This window comes from Aptenodytes patagonicus, chromosome 2, assembly GCF_965638725.1.
Source record: "Aptenodytes patagonicus chromosome 2, bAptPat1.pri.cur, whole genome shotgun sequence".
In the NCBI taxonomy this organism is placed as follows: Eukaryota; Metazoa; Chordata; class Aves; order Sphenisciformes; family Spheniscidae; genus Aptenodytes; species Aptenodytes patagonicus.
Genome location: NC_134950.1, coordinates 145,685,590 through 145,710,496, shown reverse-complemented (window position 1 = coordinate 145,710,496; position 24,907 = coordinate 145,685,590). Strand labels below are relative to the sequence as shown.

General features: G+C 39.3%; 1 protein-coding gene across 5 annotated transcripts in view; it reads right to left on the bottom strand.

Moving 5' to 3' along the window:
* PEX1 (peroxisomal biogenesis factor 1) overlaps window positions 1–24,841 on the bottom strand; it is a 31,374-nt gene extending 6,533 nt beyond the window's left edge. For 2 of the 5 annotated variants that reach the window (XM_076331512.1, XM_076331516.1), the window contains exons 1-19: window positions 24,624–24,841; window positions 22,015–22,158; window positions 20,028–20,111; window positions 19,670–19,784; window positions 18,808–19,580; window positions 17,239–17,358; window positions 14,983–15,106; window positions 14,586–14,695; window positions 13,096–13,196; window positions 11,222–11,354; window positions 10,361–10,457; window positions 6,228–6,398; window positions 4,650–4,804; window positions 3,180–3,369; window positions 2,814–2,980; window positions 1,825–1,959; window positions 1,159–1,223; window positions 192–334; window positions 11–114 (exon numbers count right to left, since the gene is read on the bottom strand). In XM_076331512.1, the coding sequence (XP_076187627.1) occupies window positions 11–114; window positions 192–334; window positions 1,159–1,223; window positions 1,825–1,959; window positions 2,814–2,980; window positions 3,180–3,369; window positions 4,650–4,804; window positions 6,228–6,398; window positions 10,361–10,457; window positions 11,222–11,354; window positions 13,096–13,196; window positions 14,586–14,695; window positions 14,983–15,106; window positions 17,239–17,358; window positions 18,808–19,580; window positions 19,670–19,784; window positions 20,028–20,111; window positions 22,015–22,158; window positions 24,624–24,752 (3,060 nt within the window). In that variant the 5' untranslated portion in view covers window positions 24,753–24,841. Of the gene's footprint in view, window positions 1–10; window positions 115–191; window positions 335–1,158; window positions 1,224–1,824; window positions 1,960–2,813; window positions 2,981–3,179; window positions 3,370–4,649; window positions 4,805–6,227; window positions 6,399–10,360; window positions 10,458–11,221; window positions 11,355–13,095; window positions 13,197–14,585; window positions 14,696–14,982; window positions 15,107–17,238; window positions 17,359–18,807; window positions 19,581–19,669; window positions 19,785–20,027; window positions 20,112–22,014; window positions 22,159–24,049; window positions 24,131–24,623 lie in introns of those variants that run through there. The other 3 variants (XM_076331514.1, XM_076331515.1, XM_076331513.1) reach the window with 3 other exon arrangements.
* Between the last annotated feature and the right edge of the window lie 66 nt (window positions 24,842–24,907).

Below are 24,907 nucleotides of genomic sequence, written 5' to 3'. Positions count from 1 at the left end.
GTTTCCTCACCTGATCAGGAGGTGGACAGTACAGGCACTTATCCAGTCGACCTGGCCTTAACAAAGCAGGGTCAATCAAATCTGGGCGACTAGTAGCAGCTAGCACATAAACCCCTTAGGAAAGTGCAGAAAAATATCATTAACATCTGCTAAACTTTTGCGTAAAAAGGAGCACACGTATGAATTATTACCTTGTAAGCCTTCCACACCATCTAACTGAGTCAACAGTTGGTTAACCACTCGATCTGTAACTCCTGTGTTGTCATGACCTCGTCGAGGAGCAATAGAATCAAACTCATCAAAAAAAACAATACAAGGCTTAGCTGCCTGAGCTCTAAAAGGTAAAAAAAAAAAAAGGCAATACTTAAATTCTGTTTAAGTTTGGGTCACAGGTAAAACTGCTTAGAAATATTAAAGGGAATTGCTTTTTGCTTCAGATAACAGTTATCTTTAAACGAGAGAACAGAAAATCTGTTTTCTGTAGAAATTAAGAGGTTCTGAAGAATTGGATTGCAATGGAATCACTGCTCATTTTTATGACATACCTTGCACTCACTTTATAATTTCTGAAGTACTCAACTGTCATGTTAATGTACATGAAAGCTCTAAAATCCAGTCACTGCAGACGAGGTCTTGGCTTATGTACATCTAACACAAAGACTGCCTACACTGTAAACTACACGAGAAGCAAAGGCTATGTAGGATATATTTACATTAGTGAGCATTGAGGGTGAGTAAGGGCAGATTTGTAAAAACAAAACAACTGGTACCGAGGACCTCAATACCAAGTCTAGTATGATCCTATGTACTGAGTGTTCATTATTAGTTGGAGCACACTCGACTGTCTCCTGGAATCACCTGAAAGGAATTCAGCATGTGTTTTCCAAGATGGTTCTGTGATATGAACCAATGCACTGTAAATGGAGAGAACTGGGAGTTCAGCTTCAAAAGTGCACTCCTCATCTGAGCCAAAATGCTCAGTTCTTAAATGACAGTCAAGTTGACTTGCCAGGATCTGAACATCTGGTTCGGCACAACTAATTATTTCAGATGCTTTTGTGATCTGATGCCATGTCTCTCCTAGGACAAGAAAATTATTTCTTGGAGCTTCAACCAATAAAATTCATTGATAACATCACAAATCTTTACAAAGCCAACCTGTTAAAGATATCTCGAACTGCTTGCTCACTTGCTCCAATGTATTTGCTGAGCAGCTCTGGTCCCTAAAAAAAAAAAAAAAAAAAAAATCAGAAAAGAATATTCATGATGTGTGTCTTAGTTTTAATGTGTAATTCAACATGAGCACAGATTTCATACACTAGAGTGAATTTTCTTGTAACCAAGACAGTGGCATCTCTGACCAGAAGAGCCGAGGGGTCTAGATAAGCCAAAAGAATCTTTTAAGCATTGCAACTTATTTTAAAGTAATAATTTCCATTTTTCTACTGTAACCGGACATGTGTTACAGTATCACACAACAACGGCTTACATTGTATTTTGAAAATATGTTTAAAATTAATTGCTCAACTTCATTGTCCAGTGGAACCAAAATCTAGGATCTTTTTATAAAAAAAAAGGGAAACTAAGAACATCTAATTAAATTTTAAAATTCTGCCTAATGAATAATTATACAAAAAAATCTCAGTAATAAAACTATGAAGTTCTAGAAGTTGAATGGTGGGATATCCAGAGACATACCAAATTTTAAATGTGTGTTTCTTACTTTGGTATTTTGCCCTCACAAACACATACTCACAGGTATTATTGTCAAGCTATTTCATTCAGTTAACGAAATGAATCAATTAATCTTCAAAATCTTGCTACCTTGATGCTGATGAAATTCATTCCACTCTCTCGAGCAACTACTCCCGCTAACAGTGTTTTTCCTGTTCCAGGTGCTCCATACAGCAAGACTCCTGATCTCTGTCTTATAGGCAGGTTTGCAAATAATTCTGGATACTGGAAAAGAGTTTCAAGAAGACATATTCTAAAATATGTAATTATTCTGCAGTATACTGTAACGTCACTGACTAGTGTTGATTTTTGTCTAAACGAAATATGTCTAATTTCTTTTATCCACATTATTATCACAAGAGCTCATCTGGACTGTTGTTAGTTTACTTGGGGCTGAAGTGGGTTCCTAGGCTTCATAGGGACTTAAAATACAAACAAGTGGCATTTTCTACCAAGAGGAAACAGGACAGAATAGGCATGCACTAGAGCTTTATAATGTACATATTGGTACTTCTAAATTCCTATTTTAATCACCGAAGGATATGATTAAATTATATAAGTATACAGTAAAAGATTCTGTCCATTACACAGAAAACTGTTCAGTCATTTCTCTGAAGACTGAAAGGGATGGCTCATCTCAATGCTGGAAGTTTAAAGCAAGGCAGAAAGGCCAAAGTAAAATAAAGAGGAATTGGTGGATTGGCATTCATCCGAAAGAGAGTACTCCTCTAGCAAAAGCACTGCAGAAGACAGCTGGAAATGTTATCTTTACAGAGCCTGATCAGAAACCCTGCAACAAAGCGTGTAGCAAAGATGATGTTAGCAATACTGCAATATTCTAGGGCAACGCTTGATCTGTAGAAAAGCACAAGCCGTTGCCTTTTGTATTTGGAAGAGGGAAGGGGAAGGAGAAAGTTTTCCAGTAGCTGAAGACCGTTGAAGACTGGGAAGCTACAAAAGTAGCTTAAAATCATACCTGTCATCTTTCTGTCAAATACCCTGTCACACCTTAAAAATCATTCTTCCCCTACTAACATTATGTACAAAATTCAGGTAACTAATTTAAAAGAACTGGGTACCTTTGCAGGTAACATGATGGTATCCATGAGTATTTGCTTCACATCTTTTAAGCCACCAATCCTGTCCCAGCCAATGTCCTTAGGTTTATGAAGGTTAACATTTCTCAGAGCTAATGGAGTAAAATCTTTTAGAACTTTCTGAAAATCCATAGTTGACAGATTCAATTCTGCTTAAAAAAAAGAAAAAAAATCCTGAACAAAAAAAGGAACACACGGCCTACCAGTAACAAATTCCTCATGATATGTAACAATTAAATATGTTTTAAACATAAAACATAAAAACTGGCTTTTTATTTCTGTATTACTCCGCAGGTTCCGGATAACAGAAGTAAGACTATGAAATAAGAGATTTTGTTGTCAACATACCGCCATTTTGAAATGTATTCTGGTTAGAAACACAGGCATGAATAGCACGATCAACCAGCATAGTAAAATCTCTAGCAACAAAACCTTCTGTTTCCTTTGCAATACATTGGAAGTCAAGATCAGAGAACTTCTTTATATCAGAATTCAGTTTCTTTTTTATTACGGAATACAGCATTTCACATCTTTGCTTCTGAAAAACAGAATTGTGCAGCAAGTGTATATTAAGTTTACTATTTATATGGGTTTCAGAAATTCAAAAAGTAAATACATACAAGTTACTAAAATTTCCTTAAATATTTACATGTCACCAAACCTTCAAATAACAAAATCTGAGCAGGCATGAATATAAACAAAAGCTGGTTCTTCAGGTGAATTTCAATAAATTCACCAGTTTTACAACTTTAAATGTTTACCTCGCCACAGCTATCTTAAATCCAACAATAATAAGAAAACACCCCCCCACCCCCCCGATTCTACTGTTTTACACCCATTTTTTCTGTTTCACAGGAAAAGGAACACCTTTCATTTTGCCGATATGAGTAGAAGATATTTGAGATTAAATATATTGCATTAGATAAAAACACATCAGATAATTTCTATCCTTTGAGATCCTGACTTTTCCAGTGATGTCTCATCGTTATTCATGTATTAGTATTAAAAGTGATAAAGGCAGACTTGCAAGAAGTGGGAGAAAGCTACATTGTATCTAACGCTGAATCCCCTCCTCAGTGCTCTTTAATTGCTAGCCTGTGACAGAAGACAAGCAGGCAGGAACAACTCGTGTTAAATACAAATGAGTTACCATGTCTCTGTCATGCCGTTAGGGCATGCACAGGTACAAAGTGCTGCTTTCTCCTGCAATGAAGTTATACTGTTTATTCTTCCCTTTATACTTTTTACTTTTCAAAATGGACTCTATTCAAAAGTAGAGAGATATAATTCATATAGAAACTAAAACCTTCCCATAAAATTAACATTTAGTTTTAATAACATTTTTAAAATACACATTCTAGGGACATACTTATTCCTCTGAGCAGTGAAAAAACACGCTTAGGTTTAATCTCATTTATCTAACCGTAGTGACTTACATGTTTTTTCAAAGCTGCTCCTCTAGAATCCCCTTACAGGTAAGAAGGAGACATGCATATCTCACCTATGTTAGAGAGCCTGACTTGTTTTACGTTGAACTGAAATGTCCTCTGAATACACCCTTCTCTCACCACTGAAGATAAGGAGAGTGGGGCCAACTGGGAGTTTTCACTGGATTACTTTTATTTTTTTTTAGAACTTTATAATGACAGACGTAAGTTCTGAGGTATTTAAGTACCATGAAAGAACTTCTAAGATTTCCAGATTTTTTTCTCATCTTCGGGTGTAACCTACTATTTTTGCAGCTGTTCCAGCATTGTATTTGAGGCTGCAAGGAAGGCAAACAACATTTTAACCAAATGAATAAATACCTGAATTTACCTGATCTGGAGATCGGATACATTTGAAGCACTGAAATATGTGAGTTCCTTGAGCTGAAACCAGGGAAGGATGTAGGGAATGTTCAGACTGACTTGTGGCAATTAATGCAATCAAACTCCCCATGGAAATAACTTCTTTTATCAGATCTTTCAAAACTAAACACATAAGACATTGCTCCATGAATTGCAAAATAACAAAAGATTCTGCATTTCATAATAGACATTTCTACTGTACTGGAGAGCAGCATTAGGGCACGCAAAATGTAACATCTTACTATATATTTGTTTTATTCCATTCCCATGTTTACAGGCTTTTCTTTATTAAAAAAATAAAAGATGTATAGTTAGTTTTTCTAGGACAGTACATTCCATTAATAAAATGCCATCAGAAGTGCTCTTTAAAAGTCAAATTTGTAACATCACTGATGATGTCTACCACCGGATATTAAACGTGATTTTTCTTTTGTGTGCTGTGATCCCTGTTCTAGAAATATTATTCCCTCTATGCAAACAAAAAAGGGAAAGTTATAAGAATAAAAATAGATGCTAAGCCTAGAAAATAAGCAATCTAGGAAAAAATAATATACGAATGTCAAAGAAGTTATGGATGCAAGGTAGATCTTCAAAGAATAATCTTTAAAACTCTAAACCTCTGTTGTACACATTATATCTGTAAATAAAGTAACAAAAAACACAAACAATTCTGCAAGTAACTTCAGTGCACATTTTTAAAAAAGAAATGATGGTTAAGATTTTTCTGAACTTCAAAAGTAATTTTATCAAAAATTATGCTAACTCCCTCAAACTGAGCTGAGAAATGGAAGATATTTTTTGCTACGGCTTGAATTTTACATAAACATAGTTGAATACAGCTTAAAAAAATAAAGATATTAATCTTAATAATTTAATTTTATTTTGCAACTTATCACTGCCTACATTTTAGGGAATAGAAAGGAACTGTATACAGGATGTCACACTACAATTGATAGTCTTATTTTAAAAATTTGTGGATTGTTACATGGTAAAATAAAATAGAAGTTCTACAAAGTACACCAAGTAGGATGATAAAAAAGTTAGTATTCAGCTAAAAGAAGTTGGTTCTAAACATCAGTAAATATCAAATTTATATATCTCTGTAATTATAAATAATAATTATGGAAAACAGGATAAATTTTAATATGTCAATTATAATATTGATCTTATCAATAATTATCAGTTAAGATTCATCTGTAATTTGTAAGCAACTGCAACGTATTTGAGTGCACAAACAGTATAAAAAGGAACTGAGAAGCCTCTGCCACTGGCAGCGGTACTGACAGCAGGCATTGCCATCAGCAGCGGTGGTGTACATACCATTGGCAATGACTACTCCAAGCTCCAGAGTGGACTATTTTGAATCAGCTAGTGGTCCACAAATGGTCTACGTACCATACTTAGTGAATCCCTGCCATTGAATACCACATGGTCCAGAGGCAATAACGACACAGACAGAATTGTCCAGGTAGGACGGTACAATTCAGGTGCAAGAAATTCTAAGTTCCATTATATTTTTATCCAGACACAGGTAGCACAGTATTACCATAAGCAAGTCTATCGCTTTGAATGGTTTCAGGGCTGTTCTCATGCTCTGGCGTAGAAGGTACTCCAACAATGTGATCAAGATCATCCATCAAAAGAATGGATGGTTGTCTCCATGCTGCCTCTAAGAAAGCTTCTTCCACGTTTTTCCTTATGTTTACTAATCTTTTTCCTAAAACAGAAATACAATTTTAATGACAAAACACATCAGGAAAAAAAATCAGACTGACTACATTTTGCTCAGGTAATACTACAATGCTTTGATTCGTGTAGCTTAACTTTACTCCTGTAAATCCAGGTACCAAGATTAAACCAGTCTCAACAGCCAGTAAAGAAAAAGAGTCCACATCTTCTATCAAAAAAATACTAGAAGGATCCACCTGTCCTAAAATTAGATTAATCATCTTTCACTAACCACTATAGAAGCCTACAGGTCTAATTTCTAGACAGTTAAAAACAGAGCAGTATCAGCAGCACTCTAAATTAGCTACAAAGAGTCCTGCAATTGGAAGAATTTTTCAGAGTGAAGGACCTAGCTCTTTATCAATCTTTCCCTTTTTCTCTGGAGCAAGGAGCTTAGTAGGGACTTAAGCAAAAAGAGTATAGCCATGCAATATAAGGGCTCTGTAAGAAAACAGTTGAGTATTCTCTGTCTCTGTAACACCAAGAATATTTGGGAAAGCCAGTGAATGAGAGAGTAAAAAAAGCATTTTTTTTTTTCTCTTCCATCTTTGGCACAAAATTCACTTATTTTGAACTCACAAAACCTAAGGATTCATCTCATCATCTTTTATAATCATGAGTGTTAGATGACTATTGCCATCATAGAATCATAGAATCATTGAGGTTGGAAAAGACCTCTAAGATCATCGAGTCCAACCGTCAACCCAACACCACCATGCCCACTAAACCATGTCCCTAAGCGCCTCATCTACACGTCTTTTAAAAACCTCCAGGGATGGGGACTCCACCACTTCCCTGGGCAGCCTGTTCCAATGTTTCACCACTCTTTCAGTAAAGAAATTTTTCCTTACATCCAATCTAAACCTCCCCTGCCGCAACTTGAGGCCATTTCCTCTCGTCCTATCGCTTGTTACTTCGGAGAAAAGACCAACACCCACCTCGCTACAACCTCCTTTCAGGTAGTTGTAGAGAGCAATGAGGTCTCCCCTCAGCCTCCTTTTCTCCAGGCTGAACAGTCCCAGTTCCCTCAGCCGCTCCTCATAAGACTTGTTCTCCAGACCCCTCACCAGCCTCGTTGCCCTTCTCTGGACACGCTCCAGCACCTCAACGTCCTTCTTGTAGTGAGGGGCCCAAAACTGAACACAGTATTCGAGGTGCGGCCTCACCAGGGCCGAGTACAGGGGCACGATCACTTCCCTACTCCTACTGGCCACACTATTTCTGATACAGGCCAGGATGCCATTGGCCTTCTTGGCCGCCTGGGCACACTGCCGGCTCATGTTCAGCCGGCTGTCGACCAACACCCCCAGGTCCTTTTCCAACAGGCAGCTTTCCAGCCACTCTTCCCCAAGCCTGTAGCGCTGCATGGGGTTGTTGTGGCCGAAGTGCAGGACCCGGCACTTGGCCTTGTTGAACCTCATACAGTTGGTCTGGGCCCATCGATCCAGCCTGTCCAGGTCCCTCTGCAGAGCCTTCCTACCCTCGAGCAGATCAACACTCCCACCCAACTTGGTGTCGTCTGCAAACTTACTGAGGGTGCACTCAATCCCCTCATCCAGATCATCAATAAAGATATTAAACAAGACCGGCCCCAGTACTGAGCCCTGGGGAACACCGCTCGTGACCGGCCGCCAACTGGATGTAACTCCATTCACCACAACTCTCTGGGCCCGGCCATCCAGCCAGTTTTTGACCCAGCGCAGAGTCCACCTGTCTAAGCCGTGAGCCGCCAGCTTCTCTAGGAGAATGCTGTGGGAGACAGTGTCAAAGGCCTTGCTGAAGTCCAGGTAGACCACATCCACAGCCTTTCCCTCATCCACTAGGCGGGTCACCTGGTCATAGAAGGAGATCAGGTTGGTCAAGCAGGACCTGCCTCTCATGAATCCATGCTGGCTAGGCCGGATCCCCTGGTTGTCCCGCTCATGCCTTGTGAGCGCCCTCAAGATGAGCCGCTCCATAATCTTCCCCGGCACCGAGGTCAGGCTGACAGGCCTGTAGTTCCCCGGATCCTCCTTCCGGCCCTTCTTGTGGATGGGCGTCACATTGGCAAGCCTCCAGTCTTCCGGGACCTCCCCCGTTAACCAGGACTGCTGATAAATGATGGAGAGCGGCTTGGCGAGCACCTCCGCCAGCTCCCTCAGCACTCTCGGGTGGATCCCATCCGGCCCCATAGACTTGTGAGCGTCCAGGTGGCATAGCAGGTCATTGACTGCTTCCTCCTGGATTACGGGGGGTTCATCCTGCACGCCGTCCCCGTCTTCCAGCTCGGGGGGCCGAGTACCCTGAGGATAACTGGTCTGCCTGTTAAAGACTGAGGCAAAGAAGGCATTGAGTACCTCAGCCTTTTCCTCATCCTCAGTGACAATGTTCCCCCTTGCATCCAACAAAGGATGGAGATTCTCCTTGGCTCTCTTCTTGTCATTAATATATTTGTAAAAACTTTTTTTGTTGTCTTTAACGACAGCGGCCAGATTGCGTTCTAGCTGGGCTTTTGCCTTTCTCATTTCCTCTCTGCACGACCTAACAAGATCCCTGTACTCTTCTTGAGTCGCCTGCCCCTTCTTCCACAAGCGGTAAACTCTCCTTTTTTTCCTGAGTCCCAGCAAGAGCTCCCTGTTCAGCCAGGCCGGTCGTCTTCCCTGCCCGTTCTTCTTACGGCGTACAGGGACAGCCTGCTCCTGCGCCTTTAAGACTTCCTTCTTGAAGATCGTCCAGCCTTCCTGGACCCCTTTGCCCTTCAGGACCGTCTCCCACGGGACTCTCTCAACCAGCGTCCTGAACAGGCCAAAGTCCGTCCTCCGGAAGTCCATGGTTGTGGTTTTGCTGCCCCCCCTCCTTACTTCACCAAGAAGCGAGAATTCTATCATTTCATGGTCGCTAAGCCCAAGACGGCCTCCGACCACCACATCACCCACCAGTCCTTCTCTGTTTGTAAACAGCAGGTCGAGCGAGGCACCTCCCCTGGTAGGCTCACTTACCAGCTGTGTCAGGAAGTTGTCTTCCACACACTCCAGGAACCTCCTAGACTGCTTCCTCTCTGCCGTGTTGTATTGCCAGCAGACGTCCGGGAAGTTGAAGTCCCCCACGAGAACAAGGGCTAGCGATTGAGAAACTTCTGCCAGCCGCTTATAGAACGCTTCATCCGCCCCTTCATCCTGGTTGGGTGGTCTATAACAGACTCCCAGCAGGATATCTGCCTCGTTGGCCTTCCCCCTCATCCTTACCCATAGACACTCAACCGTACCATCATCACAATCGTTGAGCTCTATACAATCGAAACACTCCCTAACATACAGGGCCACCCCACCGCCTCTCCTTCCTCGCCTGTCCCTTCTGAAGAGTCTGTAGCCATCCATTGCAGCACTCCAGTCATGAGAGTCACCCCACCATGTTTCTGTGAGGGCGACTAAGTCATATCTCTCCCGCTGCACAATGGCTTCCAGCTCCTCCTGCTTGCCGCCCATGCTGCGTGCATTGGTGTAGATGCACTTGAGCTGGGCTATCGATTTCGCCCCCGGCATCGGCACGCCACCCCTCGGCTCATCTCTAGCGAGCCTGGTTTTATCCCCTTCCCCCTTCGAACCTAGTTCATAAATCAGGTTTCAGCTGGTTGTTCAATCCTTCTTTGGTGCCTGTGTCAACCTTTCACTGAATAATACAGGTATCCTTTAACACTTACAATTTGTTAACAGAACATTTGTTCCAGCTAGCACAGCTGAAAAACCACACAGTTCAACTTGCACCTTCTTCCTATTTTGTAACAATTAGAAATAAGCTAACGGCAGCTGTATTTTCATCATACTGTTAAAGATGCTCATTGCGGGGCATCAAATATCCTTGCAAAAGCAGTAATAATACTAGCAAAATTATTCAGACTAAATATAGTAACTTCATAATTGTGCTTCTGCATCATACAGCAAACATTTGAGATTAAATAAAAAATTATCATACCTCTTAAAGCTTTACAATCAATTACTTCTACATGAGCATCCAGTCTATCGAATGCTTCTTTGCAGATGGCCTTTGCTAATGTTGACTTTCCACTTCCCTACAAAAATAAATGTGAGCTAATGTAAATTGACAGAACTATTTCCTTCTGTTTCTGTGGAGTTTTTGTCACAGTATACACCAGTTAACAAGCTGGGAAAGCTGTGCACACACTGATTTTATTCCTCACCAAAAGTATATAAGTATTCTGTCTTTATATTACTTGCTAGAGACCAAAGCCCTAGGGTGAAACAAGTATAAACAAATTCAGAGTGGATACATCCACTGCAGATAGTGTTCTGATTCCACGGAGTTCAGTGTTAAGACATCTGTTAGTTTCAGTGGAATATGGTATTAAATGGATCACCATAAGAGGCAACAGGAAAATAAGAGTATCAACTCCACTGCCATTTTGTGTTATAACACAGGAGAAAATACTACATTCTTATTTTCATTCAAATATTTCAGAAACAAGAAGTGTTTATTATACTATAACCACAAAGTAGATTAATCCCCTAAGGGAATAAACTGAAATTGCATTGGTAGCAATCTTAAAAACTTACATTTTTTATATATATAATTATATATATATAATTATATATTAATTATACATGAAATATGAATATATATTGAAGTGTGCATGTAATTTGTATACATGTATATAATATAATGTTTTACTGAATTAACTCTTAACTGCTTCTTTTTCAGCTTGTTCTTTAATTCTTCAGAATTCACATGGTATCAAAGAAAACTAACAAAAACAGTTTTGTAACTACAGAAAACAATCTGGGAGGGTTTGCAAGTAGAGAGTAGTGAAGTGTGTACCTTTCCTCCTGTGAGAAGCACCCCTCCACTTCTCAGTCCCACAGCAATAGTAGCCAGCTTTTGAGATAAAGGACGCCCCAGAAGACTGTGGCTTATGTGTTCAAAGGAAGATGTTCCTAATTTATCCACTCCCCTGCAGAGCAAATAACACATTAAATGGCCTAGGGTAGCATCAGTACACACAATGTAAATAGTAACAGCTTGCAGTAGGGTGAAGTTTCAATGCTGACACATTTCGACATACTTCACCTTTTCAAGAAAAAGCTAAAGACAATTCAATTTGAAGAGACAGCACCTTTATTTTGCAGTGGTGACACAGGGGACACAGACAGACATTGCAGAACACCCCCACAATGGAAGGGTTATCTAGTCATTCTACACCACTCTAGCATGAGGTCGGTCTCAGAAGGTAAGAGCTAACCGTATTCTGGGGCTTCATGTATTTGAGTGTCTGAGTAACAACCTACTAAGGAATGTAGCAAATTGGTAGAACATGGAGCATGCCTGGGTCAGAAAACTTCTCAGCCTCTTCAGAAAAGCAGCACATAGCGCATTTGAAGGCATCCTTATCCTTCACCGGTCCTAAATCTTTGTGACTTTCAACACAACAGTGCTCCTTTCAGGTCCACAAACAGTAAGGCTATCAGTTTTGTATTTCAACTTTAAACAAAAAGTGTTGTTCCAGGAGAAATGGAATGAACAAATGAATCCTGGTTTCTAATACCCCTAATGCTTGGAACAGGCTTCCTAAAGCATTCCTTGGGGAACCTTCCCAAAGGTCCTTGGGGTCGATGCCCCAAGCCTGTCAGTGTTTAAGGGGCATTTGAACAATGCCCTTAATAACATGCTTTAACTTTTGGTCAGCCCTGAATTGGCCAGGCAGTTGGACTAGATGATTGTTGTAGGTCCCTTCCAACTGAAATACTCTATTCTACTCTACTCTATTCCTACCACATCCCATCCCTACCACACTACCCCTAGATCAGTTCCTATTCCCTCTTCAACATAATATCCTCAGTTGCCTTTCACAATGCCGATGGCATACTACCACAATACTTCAAGTGTCTTGTGTCCCCTCTGCCCCATCCCTACCTGAAGTTTGCTACACAGTACCACTGTCTTCCCTTATACTAATGACCACAGCTTAACATACCACTTAGTTATTGGCTGGGAAAGAGCCAGCATGTCTTACGGCTAGTTCCAGGCTATACCACTGCCACTAGCCGCCTAGCAGGTTAACCAAGTAGCTGTTGAGCTTACATTGCTCCACTCCTACATTGTGGAGACACGATTCTGAATTTCCCTCCTCAGATGACAATTCTGATAAAACTATGAACTAAGTTTCTTTGAGACCCGTACTATTAAATTTAGTTAAACAAGTAAACAGGTTTAAGTTACTGTGGGAAGAGGATTGACAGGCAGACTGCAACATATCAAAAGTTTTGCTTCATTTGGAAACCCCAGCTAAAACCACCCTCCAACAACCCCAGTATCCCTTACTGCTACATAGAGGTCTGTTGCATACCCCTTAGAAGCACAGCAAGAGTCACTGAACTATCAGTATTTCTTCTGAAACTTACGCAGTTCTGAGACCTCGCATCCTATTGTCAGACACGGTGAACTTCTCAGTACATGAGTACATTTCATCACGGGAAGTTTTCTATTCACTTCAGTAAGACTATTCACAGGACAAAATCAACCATCTACATACACTAGGATAAGGGCTAAACCCGACACAAGCCAAAAGATGCAGAGTTTTTTTTAGATCTGGCTTAGTTTTCAAGAAATCTGCATTTCCATCAATATTCTTTTTTTTTTTTTTTTTTTTTTAATTCCCATTCCCTCCCATATTTTCTACTATGAAAATGTCTCACCCTAAATCATTTAGTTTGTGGTAAGGAAGGTTCCTGTCTGTATCACGCATAGGTGGCTGGCTGTCATCATCAACTTTTCTAGCTAGAGGATGTGAAAGAACCTACAACAAAGGAAAGAGTTAGTACTTTACATTAAATATAACTACAGAAGAAGGGTATAGAAGTGCCTAGCCATTTTTGGAACTGTGTAAAGAAAATGTTGCATGTATGCTTTGCTGAAGCTTATTGCGCTGGAAAGAAAGATGCATTGGTAAAATGGCATCGCTACAACTATTTCCAAAATACGATCCAGTGTTTACAATGATGTAATAACCTGAGATTAGATGTTAGGCCAAGTGCTGTTTATACTAGACTGTGCGGCCCATCATCTCTTTCCCTACCCGTAACTAACTGTTTCTCCTCCTGTGCCCTCCCCTGTTGTGCTGGCATAAGCACTTGTGAGGCAAGACAGTGAATCAGGTCAGGAGTCTGATCTGGGTGAAAAGTAACCTGACAAAACACCTGGCTTTTCTCACCCGCATGAATTTTTCAGTCTAGTTCACCGGGGAGCTAGTAGGAAAGCTGGGCAGGCAAACAGGGCTAACAGAGGTTCACAGATAAGAACAGCCTGGTAGGAGATGCTGACACTGCTATTAAGAAATGCATTTCGCCCTTTCATCTTAGTACCAGTCACTAGCACAATTTGTAGAAGTCTTCTTGTACTTCTCTACTACCAATAGAAATAAAGCTCATTTTACTTTTTTTTTTAAACAGGAATCCTAAATTTTGCAGGAAAAAAAAAAAATCTATTCTGAACAGCCAAAGCAGGACACCTTAATTCTCCGCTAAAATTTAACTGTTATCAGTTTAAAAATGAAAAGATGTTATCCCAATCCTATAACCATAATCCTGGAGTCACGAGCACTGGTTCAACCAGAATTATTAATGGAAACCTAATATTAAATAGAAATAATTTAATAACCTAAATAATAACCTAAATATTTAATATTATCCTAATATTAAATAGAAATATTTATTCTCCTGAGAAAGGAAAGAACAGAAGCACAGAAACTATATGAACGAGGAGGCAGTGTGAGCTTGGTAGGTTTGAATGGGGAATATATCTCATGTTTGTCAGAACAAGCTACCGTTCCCACCAGATACACTGTGAAGTGATTTTACAGTGGTTTAGGTATTAAGGGAAAGAAAAACTAAGTATAAAGATAGTATGTTCAAACTTGGACAGTACTGACTTTCCTCTGCTCTAATTGATTTTTCTGAGAATTTAATATAGACTATGAAATTCAGTAATTAGTATGGCATGCCTGGAATGTCACCAATGCTGAAGCTATAAAATAACATATAAGAATGCAGATATTTAATTTAATGAACAGACTGACATTATTAATTTAAAAAGGGAAACCAAAATACATTATATATAAAATGTAATATATTTTTAACCAAATATAACAATTTAAATTACTTGATACCTGATACTATGTGATATTTACTTGTATATTAGTCTTTTGCAGCAAGCTGGGACTCAGTATAAAAATATTCTCAGACTTATTTTCTTCAATGTGCGCAGGATGCACTACACTAAGGAAAAACTCCTCCATTCCTGTAAAAACCCAAGGAACAATTATTAAAATTCCAAATAAATTCAGTTTTTATTCCTCACAAGATGAAACAGATTAGTGTATTTTGAATTACTACAACATAATCCAAAAAAAAAAAAGAACAAAAAAGGTTAACCATTATTATAGCATAATTCATGCTTACAGTTTCAGTGTAAAGAGATATCTGTTACGTTAAATGGTGTATACAGAGATTAAATGGCATATTGCCTAAGTAAATTCCATAATGGACAGTTAAAACAGCTACAGCACAGGACAGTATATTCCTTACCTTCTTTAACAGGCAGATGTATACAGTCTGTGCTTGTCATTATCCATGGGAGATCATCAGTAGCAGAATCCTGCAGCCAAGAACTGAAAGCAGATTTAACATCACCTTCATGTATATCTTTATGCTAAATAGGAAAAAAAAAAGAGGAAAATTAAACAAAACAAGGTGTTAGTAAGTAAAACTGTTTTCTTCCTATGCATTTGTTTCCCTTATGGCAGCAGAGAGATGGAAGAAGATATAACAGTTTTACTTATACAGAAAATAACATTTTGCCAACAAACACTATTTCTATCGTCTGCTCTATGGAAAGCACCTGTCTAGCCCTTGCAACGCCAACAGTTGAATCTTCCACTACCTCTAAAGATTTTATCTTTGGAACACTGATGTGAGGGCAAGGAAAAGCTTTTATTCTTCTTTTGCTTATCTGTATTGCCAGATCCAAGAGCACTACTAGGCTCCTGGGTTTGAAAGAGCAGCCAAGATATGCACCAATATTGACCTGTGACTTATTTCGGGTGCTCATTACACCCCTCTCTTCCCTGTATACTCTGCTTCCTATACAAAGAAGCCTGGGCTCAGCTAGATCAGGGGCACCACCAACGAACTTTAACAGGCAGGCAAAGAGATCAAACAACTTATCCCAGATCACCTATATAAATAGAATAGGAAATGAAATTGAGACTAAAACACATGTATCTTGGCTGAGTTCCTAATCACTGAAGCAAAATTCCTGTCTAGAAAGGGGGAATCAACCGAGATCATGGAAGCGGTGTTCAGAAAGGAAAATGAAAGTTACTGTCATATTTCTTTCTGTGTTTGTCTGGTTTGTTCCAAGAACTAAAAAAACTTCAACTGAATTACAAAGAAAGGGAGAAATCTCTATTTAAAACATATAAAAGCACACATAACTACTTTGTACAATTTTAGCAAATTACTGACAGAATACTCTCTTAACTCCAATATTAAAAAAAAAAAAAAAAAAAATAGTAATGCAGTTCAACCATTCCTCTGTAGGTAAGAAACCAAAACAGAATATCGGGGATAAAGAACAAACCATGCATAAGCCCTGCTATGATGGGAAGTGCTGTATCTAAAGTTTTGAGGGGCAGCTAACATGGGAAATCATCAGTCTAGTGTTGCACGGAAACAAGCATATGGTACGTTATGAAGAAATACGTCATTCCAGAGCTACATCTGACAGACTGTGAGAACTGGTACAAAGTATGTTCTTACTGTCATAGATGCTCACACAGAAGACTGGATGTGTCTCACTTACAGGAAAACAGAGAGATTCAATCATATAACTCTAGAAAATTAAATCTTTAGCATGAGGGGGAAAAAGATCATCATTAAAAGGAAGTAAAAACCTAAACAGCACATAAAAAATTATAATAATTTTCCTGCAATTGTCTTTCTTAGGAAATCCACTGGGCACTGCGATGTTTGAAGAGTATAAGTGTGTTTTCTCCCAGAAGACTTAAAATGGGTACTTCCTTTTTAACTCTATGATTCTTTTTCATTTTTGTTTTTATAGGACTAAATGTATACACTTAAAATTTGCTAGGTTGGAACCAGTATTAATGTACTGCAGATGAGGGTCTGATGCAAAATTATTATCGATTATTGCTGCTATTTTGACAGCAATTGTTTATGTTTGAGACCTAATTAAACAGAAAATGCATCTTTTCCATACCAATGCCTTTTCTCCTTCATGTCAACATCCTTTTTAATAAGAAAGACATCAGAAATTTTCACAAATTGAGAATAATGGAAGACCCTATGATTTAAAAGGTACTACACAGCATTCCTCTAATAGCTTCAGGAAACTGGGAGTTAAAATTCAGAAGTTCTATTTCCTCCACCCTCTGTGACCTCTGCCAGTTCCTTTAAATAAGTAATTGTTACAGATAACATGCCAAACTATTTGAAATACTTACCAAGTGCAAAACAAAATTCAGTGGCTTGATGTTTACAATATCATTGATCAAAATACAAAATAGTATTACTAGATAAGCCTTGTTTAAGTGGATCATAGCATCTTCTTAATGTAAATGACTTACATAGTAAAAAGAAAAAGCAAGGAATTATTCAAAAAGGAAATTCCTTTGGAATGATGCCATACGCAATAGACAACTTCCAAACTATCATCTAACAAATGAAAACAAATAAACATTGAAAAAACCCCAACCTTGACCAGAGCAACATTATCAGTTTTCCAATAATCAAACAAATACGTGACCAAGAATATCAACTCACTAAGTTCTGTTTGGGTTGCAGTCTAAGAGATACAGGAATTTTAGGAATAGATTCAACTGACTTAATTCGGACTGTTGAATGTATTTCAATACGTAGTTTTTTTCTCAGTCCATCTGGAATCTGAAATATTTAAAATAAAAGCAAAGAAAAAGGAAATATCAGAAAGTAAAACAGTTATAACATTGCATCTATAGTATGACATCAGTTTCTTCATCACTAATAGAACCTCTACACTTGATCATCGATCTGTTTATTGGTTGTAATCTGCAAGAGAGTTAAGAAGGAAACTGTAAAATGGATGGTGGTATCCAAATCTTGTTCTCTCATGCACACTTCTAGTTGCCTTTTATCCTATTGGTGAAAGTGCTCACTATAGCTGACCATCTACTAACTTCTTTAAATAAAACCCAAAAGGGTGTAAAAGAAGGAGGAATTCTTAGAACGTTGTAAGAATGCTTTTAAGTATAGGAGAAAAACAACTCTACTTTCATCTGCTGATTAAATTGAATTTTACATGAGCAGGTGAATGTAAATAGGCCATTTTGCAGATCAGAACTAAGCACATCTGGAGCACAGAGAGAGAAAATCCAATTTCCCTAAATTGTACTAGTCAGTTTACCCTTTTAAAAAGGAAATTACTTTTCAAATATTCTGTGTTATTTTAAATGTATATCCAAATTGAAAACATCTCATAAATGTTTATTAAGTCTGAAAGACTTTATGGTTGATGGCATTTGGAAAACTGTTACGTCTCTCAAAAGATTTAGTGGTAAAGACCACTGCAGGCTTTTGCTCGCATTCTCAAAAAAAACAATAAGCGAATGTGAGAAGTATATTATGTCAAAAAGTCAAATGGTGATTTGGAGTGCATTTTATCTATTTTTGTTGATCACACGTGCTTCCAGGAAACAAAGAACATAAGCAGGCTGTAGTTCTATCAGAACAAGCTGAAATGTCAGTGTCTGCACACCGGGACTTATGGCACCTTGCAAAATAGTATATAAAAACTAAAATAGTTTAAATTATATAAAAGCTAGTTGATTTTTTTTTTTTTTAAGATTTATTTTAGAGAGTATATAAAAGCACTTGCAAACATCGTGTAGCACTAGGATATGTGATCCCATTACTTTACAGTTTGATGACACCTAGAGTCCAAAGCACATTTTAAAGTGGTAACTGATGAAAAGAATCTCATTATGCAGTACTGAATGTATATAAGTAGGTACTTTCACATTCTCATACAGTGGCTACCAACAGATTTTGAAGAAAGCATGCATTCCCTCCAGAAACACTGAAGAATTTTCCCCATCTGGTGCAAAAATGCTAAGGGTTCAGAAACCCAGAGTACACGGTACATCTTGGAGGATGATGGTAAGTAACGTAGTCCAGAACAAGACGGCTTAGCAAAGCACAGCTCTAGTAAATATTATTTGATTATAGTATACTCTACTTGAGAGCTTAACACAAAGTCTATATCCCAAAACTGCACGTTAATTAGCCAGTTCCACAATTATCCAATAGAAAATATTATCCAATAAAAAGTCCAAAAGATAGTGTGCTCAAACTGACCCAAACTCTTCCAACATGTAGGGCTTCCCCACTGTGGCCATACTCTATGACACTCTTTAGGTCTTCAAATCCATTCCAAACGATTTGAACAACAGATCCCTCACTAGATGCTTGACTGCTATTAGAATTAGAATGATTTTTGTCTTGCGTACTAGTCATATGCTTTTGCTTTTCAAATGGCAGATTTTGCTTTGCTTCTTGATGACGCTGTCTTGGGGAAAGCAGCTCATTAATTTTCCCATAAGATACTACAGGATTTGGATCCAAATCTATAAATTCTAAATTCCACGGAAAAACATGAATAGCATTGCATTTCAGAAATGCGTGAGTGGCGGATACATTCTGTACGCTGGGAGGCTGGGACTGACATACTCTAAAAATGGAATCCATGTGAATTAAGTTCAGCAGCTTGTCTTTGAAGGTGCTCATTTCATCTTTATCACACAAAGTCTTTTGTTTCTGCTCAGATGTATGAGAGAAAATGCTCCCTATGAAGTTCCATATATTTGGGAGAACATTTGAGCCAAATGTCATGTTTGCATCAGCCTTACTCTGTTCAGGGACTCCTGGCTTTAAGTAAGGTTGTTTGGCAAAAGGATCCTTTACTGTTTCTTCTTGCTCCATGTTATTCTTCACAAAACTTCTGAGCGAGATGTCACTTTCTGTGGAAGGCGTGCTGGTGATATTTTCCTCAAGTTCGCGTGTTTTGGGAAGTATCAGAAGCTCCGTGCACGGCTCTAATCTCCCATAGGGGGCTGCTGGCATAAGTGTACCTGAGTATGAACAAAGCAGGTCAATGAATGCATCCACTCTTGCAAAACAACTTACTCAAGGTGCCACAAAAGCCTTCACTGTTGCTTACCGATTTTGATGTAAATGTGAGTGTGCTGTTCAACCCATACAGGAAAGATGGCTTTTGGAAATACTATTCGAATCTGGTCAAGAAGATGTTTTTCAAGAGAGGAAGCATGCAGTTCCTGGGAAAATGTGGTATCATTACAAATTAAATACTGCATAAATTTTTAACATTTCTTTGAAGATAAAAACTCTATGTCTCTTTCTAATACACCATTTGCAATACAAAATACAATTAAATCCCACCACATTTAGTATTTCCTTAGGGGCTGAAAAGAATGGGGCATTGTGCAAAAAAACTGCTTGTGTCAAAATCTCTGTCATCTGTAAGAAAAGGACGTGAACAGGGGAAAAGGTTTTATTACCAGAATTTCCCAATCATCTGTTGAGAGTGGTTCCACTTCTACTTGCTGACAGGAGGAGACGTGGGAACAGGGTTCAAGAAATACCTGGCAAAAGTAACACCATTTCAAAATATTTAACTTCTTATTTTTAAACACAGAAAAGCTCCATCTTTAATTCAACTAGAAAACCAACATCTCCTTCACGATACATTTTCATACTTTGAACATACATCTTCTTCATGACACTAGGTCATTCATAAGCAGAAGATGGATGTTCAACACATTGGAAATGGATTGCATTGGGCATGCCTGGGGACTTCACCACACTGTGAATGGAAGGGAATGTGAAAAGCATCAAGAGCTTTACCAGCTGATAACAAACGATCAATTTTTTAATGCATATTGATCACATAACTGTCTTTGCATTTTTAAATTTTTATTTTTAAATGTCCTGGACTCCAGAAAGCAGAAAAATTCGTCAAGTTGTGCACAAATTTAGATAAGGCAGAAACAGATGAAGAAATGAGGAAAAAGTACAATACAAAAGCAAAATCGGCTCCTTTATGAATGGTTTCCCAGGAAGCAGCCCCACTTCCACAGAACAGTTTTGAGGTCCTGTGTATCAGGAGGAATGATAAAAGCTATTGTGGCTTGGGCTTTTCAGAAAGCATTAAACATGTATTTCCAAAGTTAATTTTTACCAAAGGTTCAATTTGACAGAAAGTAACAATTTTCAAACAATATCATGTCATACATTTTTAAATAAACTTCATTACATTTCTCTTGATATAAAATTAGTTACCTGTCCTCTGAGAGAGATTTATTTCAAGTCCGCTTTTATGAAAGTAACAATTGATTATAAATTCCTCTAGGTCCTCAGTTTGAGACAAAAGTTGAGAGGAATACCTTTTCCCCAACATAGTAAATAGAAGGGCATATTATTATGAAACACAGCAAACATGCCACTCCTGAATCCAAAGCAATGGCAAAACTACCTAATTATTCATTTATTCATTCGATTGTACAGATTATTATTTTCAGGCAACAGTTGGGTGAGGTTTTCTTAGGTTTCCTTTGTCAATTGTTTTTCTGTTGAAGGCTATTAATCGCTAAAGCAAAAAAGGGTAGTTACCTTGCCACTGACCTAGTAAATTGTAAAGTTCTGCAAACAGATACATCATTTCTAGAGAGAATATGCTAAAAAAGTAAACAAGGTAAGATAACACACTGCTTTGAGCCACATTCTTTGATGTCTTCTGTTATGCTGAATGAAATTTTCCATATGAGAGAATAGGCATATATGAATATACTACACAATAACACTGTGTAGAGTAATACTTTTCTATTCTTGTTTGTTTAAATCTCTAATATAAAAAAAAAAAAAAAAAAAAAAAAGACCCTTGAGATTTTAACAGTCCCATGTCAGAAAGCTCTGCCTGCCTCTCGGGCATCTCTTCAATTTCTGTCCAATGAAAGAATTGTTTCCAAGAAGTTTAACACAGTGTCCAAGAGTAAGAGGTCAATTTAAATACACGTTCAAAGAGAGAGGACACATGGGGACATATGGTGAAAGGGGGAAAAAAGGGATGAAAATTTAAACCCCAAATAAGTCAAACAAGAAGAAATATGCAGTAAGTCAATAAATACTTTAAAATAACAGGAGCTCCAGGCAAAATATTCTCATAAAGTAATTCCCAAATTGTTTAATTGCTTAAAAGTGTATTTTCCTAAAATTAATGGCACTGCAGATAGTGGCTCCAGCCCTACAAAGACCTACCCACAAGCCTATCCTAACGTTATTTAGGCAGTTGTTAATGATTTAATGAGCAAATATTTTCATGTTTGAGACGCTTCACGGTAGTTAACTTTTCTTATGAGCAGATATAAATGAAGTAACTGTCTAAATACATGAAACAAGAAGTTTATAGCTAACTTGTAAATTATTACCTTTTCAGGTATCTTGCAATATACTCTTTATTTAAATAAGAAAAAAGATTGCATTTCAAACCTGTTCTCCATCTGTAATGCCAAGTTTCTCTGCTAACTGTCTATTAATCTCTGCAGTATTTTCACCTTGGTGCCCTCGATGCCTGATTTCCATCCAGCTCAGAAATACAGGCTGATGACCACAGGATACTTTCACAGCTTGGCCCTGTGAGTTTCAAAGAAATAAAATAAATTAACATCAAAACAAGCTAAATAAGATGACTATTAGTCAACCTAAACTGTATTTGATTAGAGAGATCAAAGGAATTAAAGAAATTTTCTGGATTTTACATGCCTTATTTTAATTAATATTCCCTAACGATAACTTGCAGCGTTTACAACATGTTAGTAAAGGGTGTTTCTATTAGCAGTGACAGTTTTGGTTTTTGTTTGGGTTTTTTTTTTTTTTTTTTTTTTTAATTCTGGCAGACTGGCCAACTTAATAACCAAGACCTTCCTTAGAATTCTTCTCCACGTTACCTATCTGCACAACTCTTAACATAGAAGTGCATGTTGGTTTCAACTTCTAAACAGCTTTTAATGTTTATGGACTATTTTTAAGTAAGGAAAATAATTCGTCTTCCCTTCTGTATTACGGTCTATCAAACAGATATCTTACAGAAATGTGTAACTACGTATTCCTATTTCCCAAATGAGGAAAAAACATAAGCATATGCTTAAACTTCGTATGCATTTTAACATTTGCATGGACTCCAAGAGTGCTTTCATGAACTGGGGGATGTGTAAACTAAGTCACAAGTCACACAAACTCAGACCAAAATGATGTTATCAATCTGTTTCAGAACCGCTCAGCTATTCTGATTCCAGACTGAAGAATCTTAATATGTTCAGTCAGTTTCCATATAAAGAGACTATATCCTACACTGTATCACTCAACTGACATTTTCTGTATTTATTTTTTTTTTAATGACTATTTTTATGAAAATCAAGTAACCAAGACAATGTACACCATGGATATATCATAGATTTACTTGTTAACATAGTGATGTTTTCTGTTTTGTTCTCAACTGTATCCTAATAATCTTAAATATTATTTGACTTTTTGGTAAACTCTGAAAACATTTTCAGACAATATCTACAATGGTTCCAAGATCCTTTCACCAAACATAATACTCAATCTACAGCTCTTCCCTGTCTTCACACAGATAAAGCCTCTCCCTGAGTGTCTTAATCTTCATACAACATTGAGTTTCATAGACCATTTTATCACCCACTTATCTAATACCTTCTGCAATTAGATTTAGCTTTTGATTCCATTTAAGTTTTTATATGATTTACTCAGTGTAATCTATTAACATAATTACCTCTTTTTTAACATTTTTAGTCAAGAGTTTGCATTCAATATGCTATTTCTATCAAGATTTCGGAGATCATGTATTTTCATTTTGTGGATCACGTTAAGTAAAAGGGGGAGCCCACCATAACCAACTATGTATAGAATGACGCTACAAGACTTCAAAGCAATTACACTCCTTTTTCCTCTCTCTTGCCAGCAAATTTGTAAAACATCCAGAAACCGTAGCAGAAATGAAGCAAACATTTATACCCGATTTCTTGCAACCCCACCAACCTCCTTCTACTACCCCAAAGAAAAAAGAGCAGGTTTTTACAAGTCTAGACGATTTTGCTTTTGCAAAATGTCCTTTTTGGCCTTGGGAAATCAGCAGGTTACACACGCTGGGTGAGGCCAGCCTGGCTGAGAGGGGTTTTGCCAGGACTGCATCCGCCATCTCCGCTCCCCAGCTTCGCTCCCATCTCCTCCTCTTCACCCGCTCATTCTTGCCATTCTTCATCCTGTCTGTTCTGCTAGCAGATCCTTAATTCTTGTGTTCATCGCACAAGGGATGCACGCAGGCTTTGCTCTCGTTTTCACGTGTGAAATGTTACCTGAAATCTAAGGTGCGGTCCTGCAACCGATCGGTGTACTTAATATTAATAGGACTTTGCACGACAGGTGTCCCTGTCTATACAGGCATTTATGGCGAAAGATTCACGTACACCAAGAATCATGATTCCACTTGGATTTACTACCTTACCTCCTACCTTAAAGATTAATTTACGCATTTCGGTTGATGCTGGTGAGTTACTGTGAAAGCTGGCATAAAACACATAGCACCGAGAGAGATGCAGATGCCAATAGTGCAAGACCGCGTTGGGGGATAAAGTCCAGTCTTCCCCGCATTTTATTACGAAGAATGGATGGCAAACCAGGGCAGCCCCCCCCGGGGCCCGGCCACCGGAGCCGGCCGGAGCGGGGCGGTGCCGCCCCGCCCGGGGCTGCCGCTGTGAGGCGCCGCACCGGCGGGGTCGCCTGGGCCCCGCCGCAGGGGGCGCCAAGGGGCGGGGCTCCCCGTTGCTGTGGCCACAAAGCAGCTGCGTCTCCGCGGGGGGGGGATTTCCCCCCCAGCTGCAGGGGGAGGCTCGCGCGCTCCGTCACCATAGCGACACCGCGGCTGGTGGCGGGGAAGGTTGCGCGTGAAGGGAGGGGGGCGGGCTCTTCGTGTCACCATAGCAACGGGATGCCGGGGGAGGGGGAGACGGTGCTCTCCCATAATCCTCTCTGGCTGAGGCGTCCCTCCGCCCAGGCCCCGAGCGGAGCCGAGCCCGTACCTGCTGCAGGCGGAGGTGAGCGGCCAGCACGGAAGGCAGGTGCAGGAAGCAGTCCCGGGTCCCGCTCAGGACGACCGTCACCGCGGCGGCTCCGGCTCCCCCTCCGCCGGGATTGCCGCTGCCCCACATGCCGGCGGCCGGCCGGGCCCCGCAGGCCCGGCGCCAGATGCGCGCCCGCTCCGCCCTAGCAGGGAGCTGCCTACTCGGGGGCGGGCGGGCCAGGCCTTCCCGAAATTCCCCCCTGTCACCCCGAGACAATGGCGTGACCCGCTGCCGGCCAATGC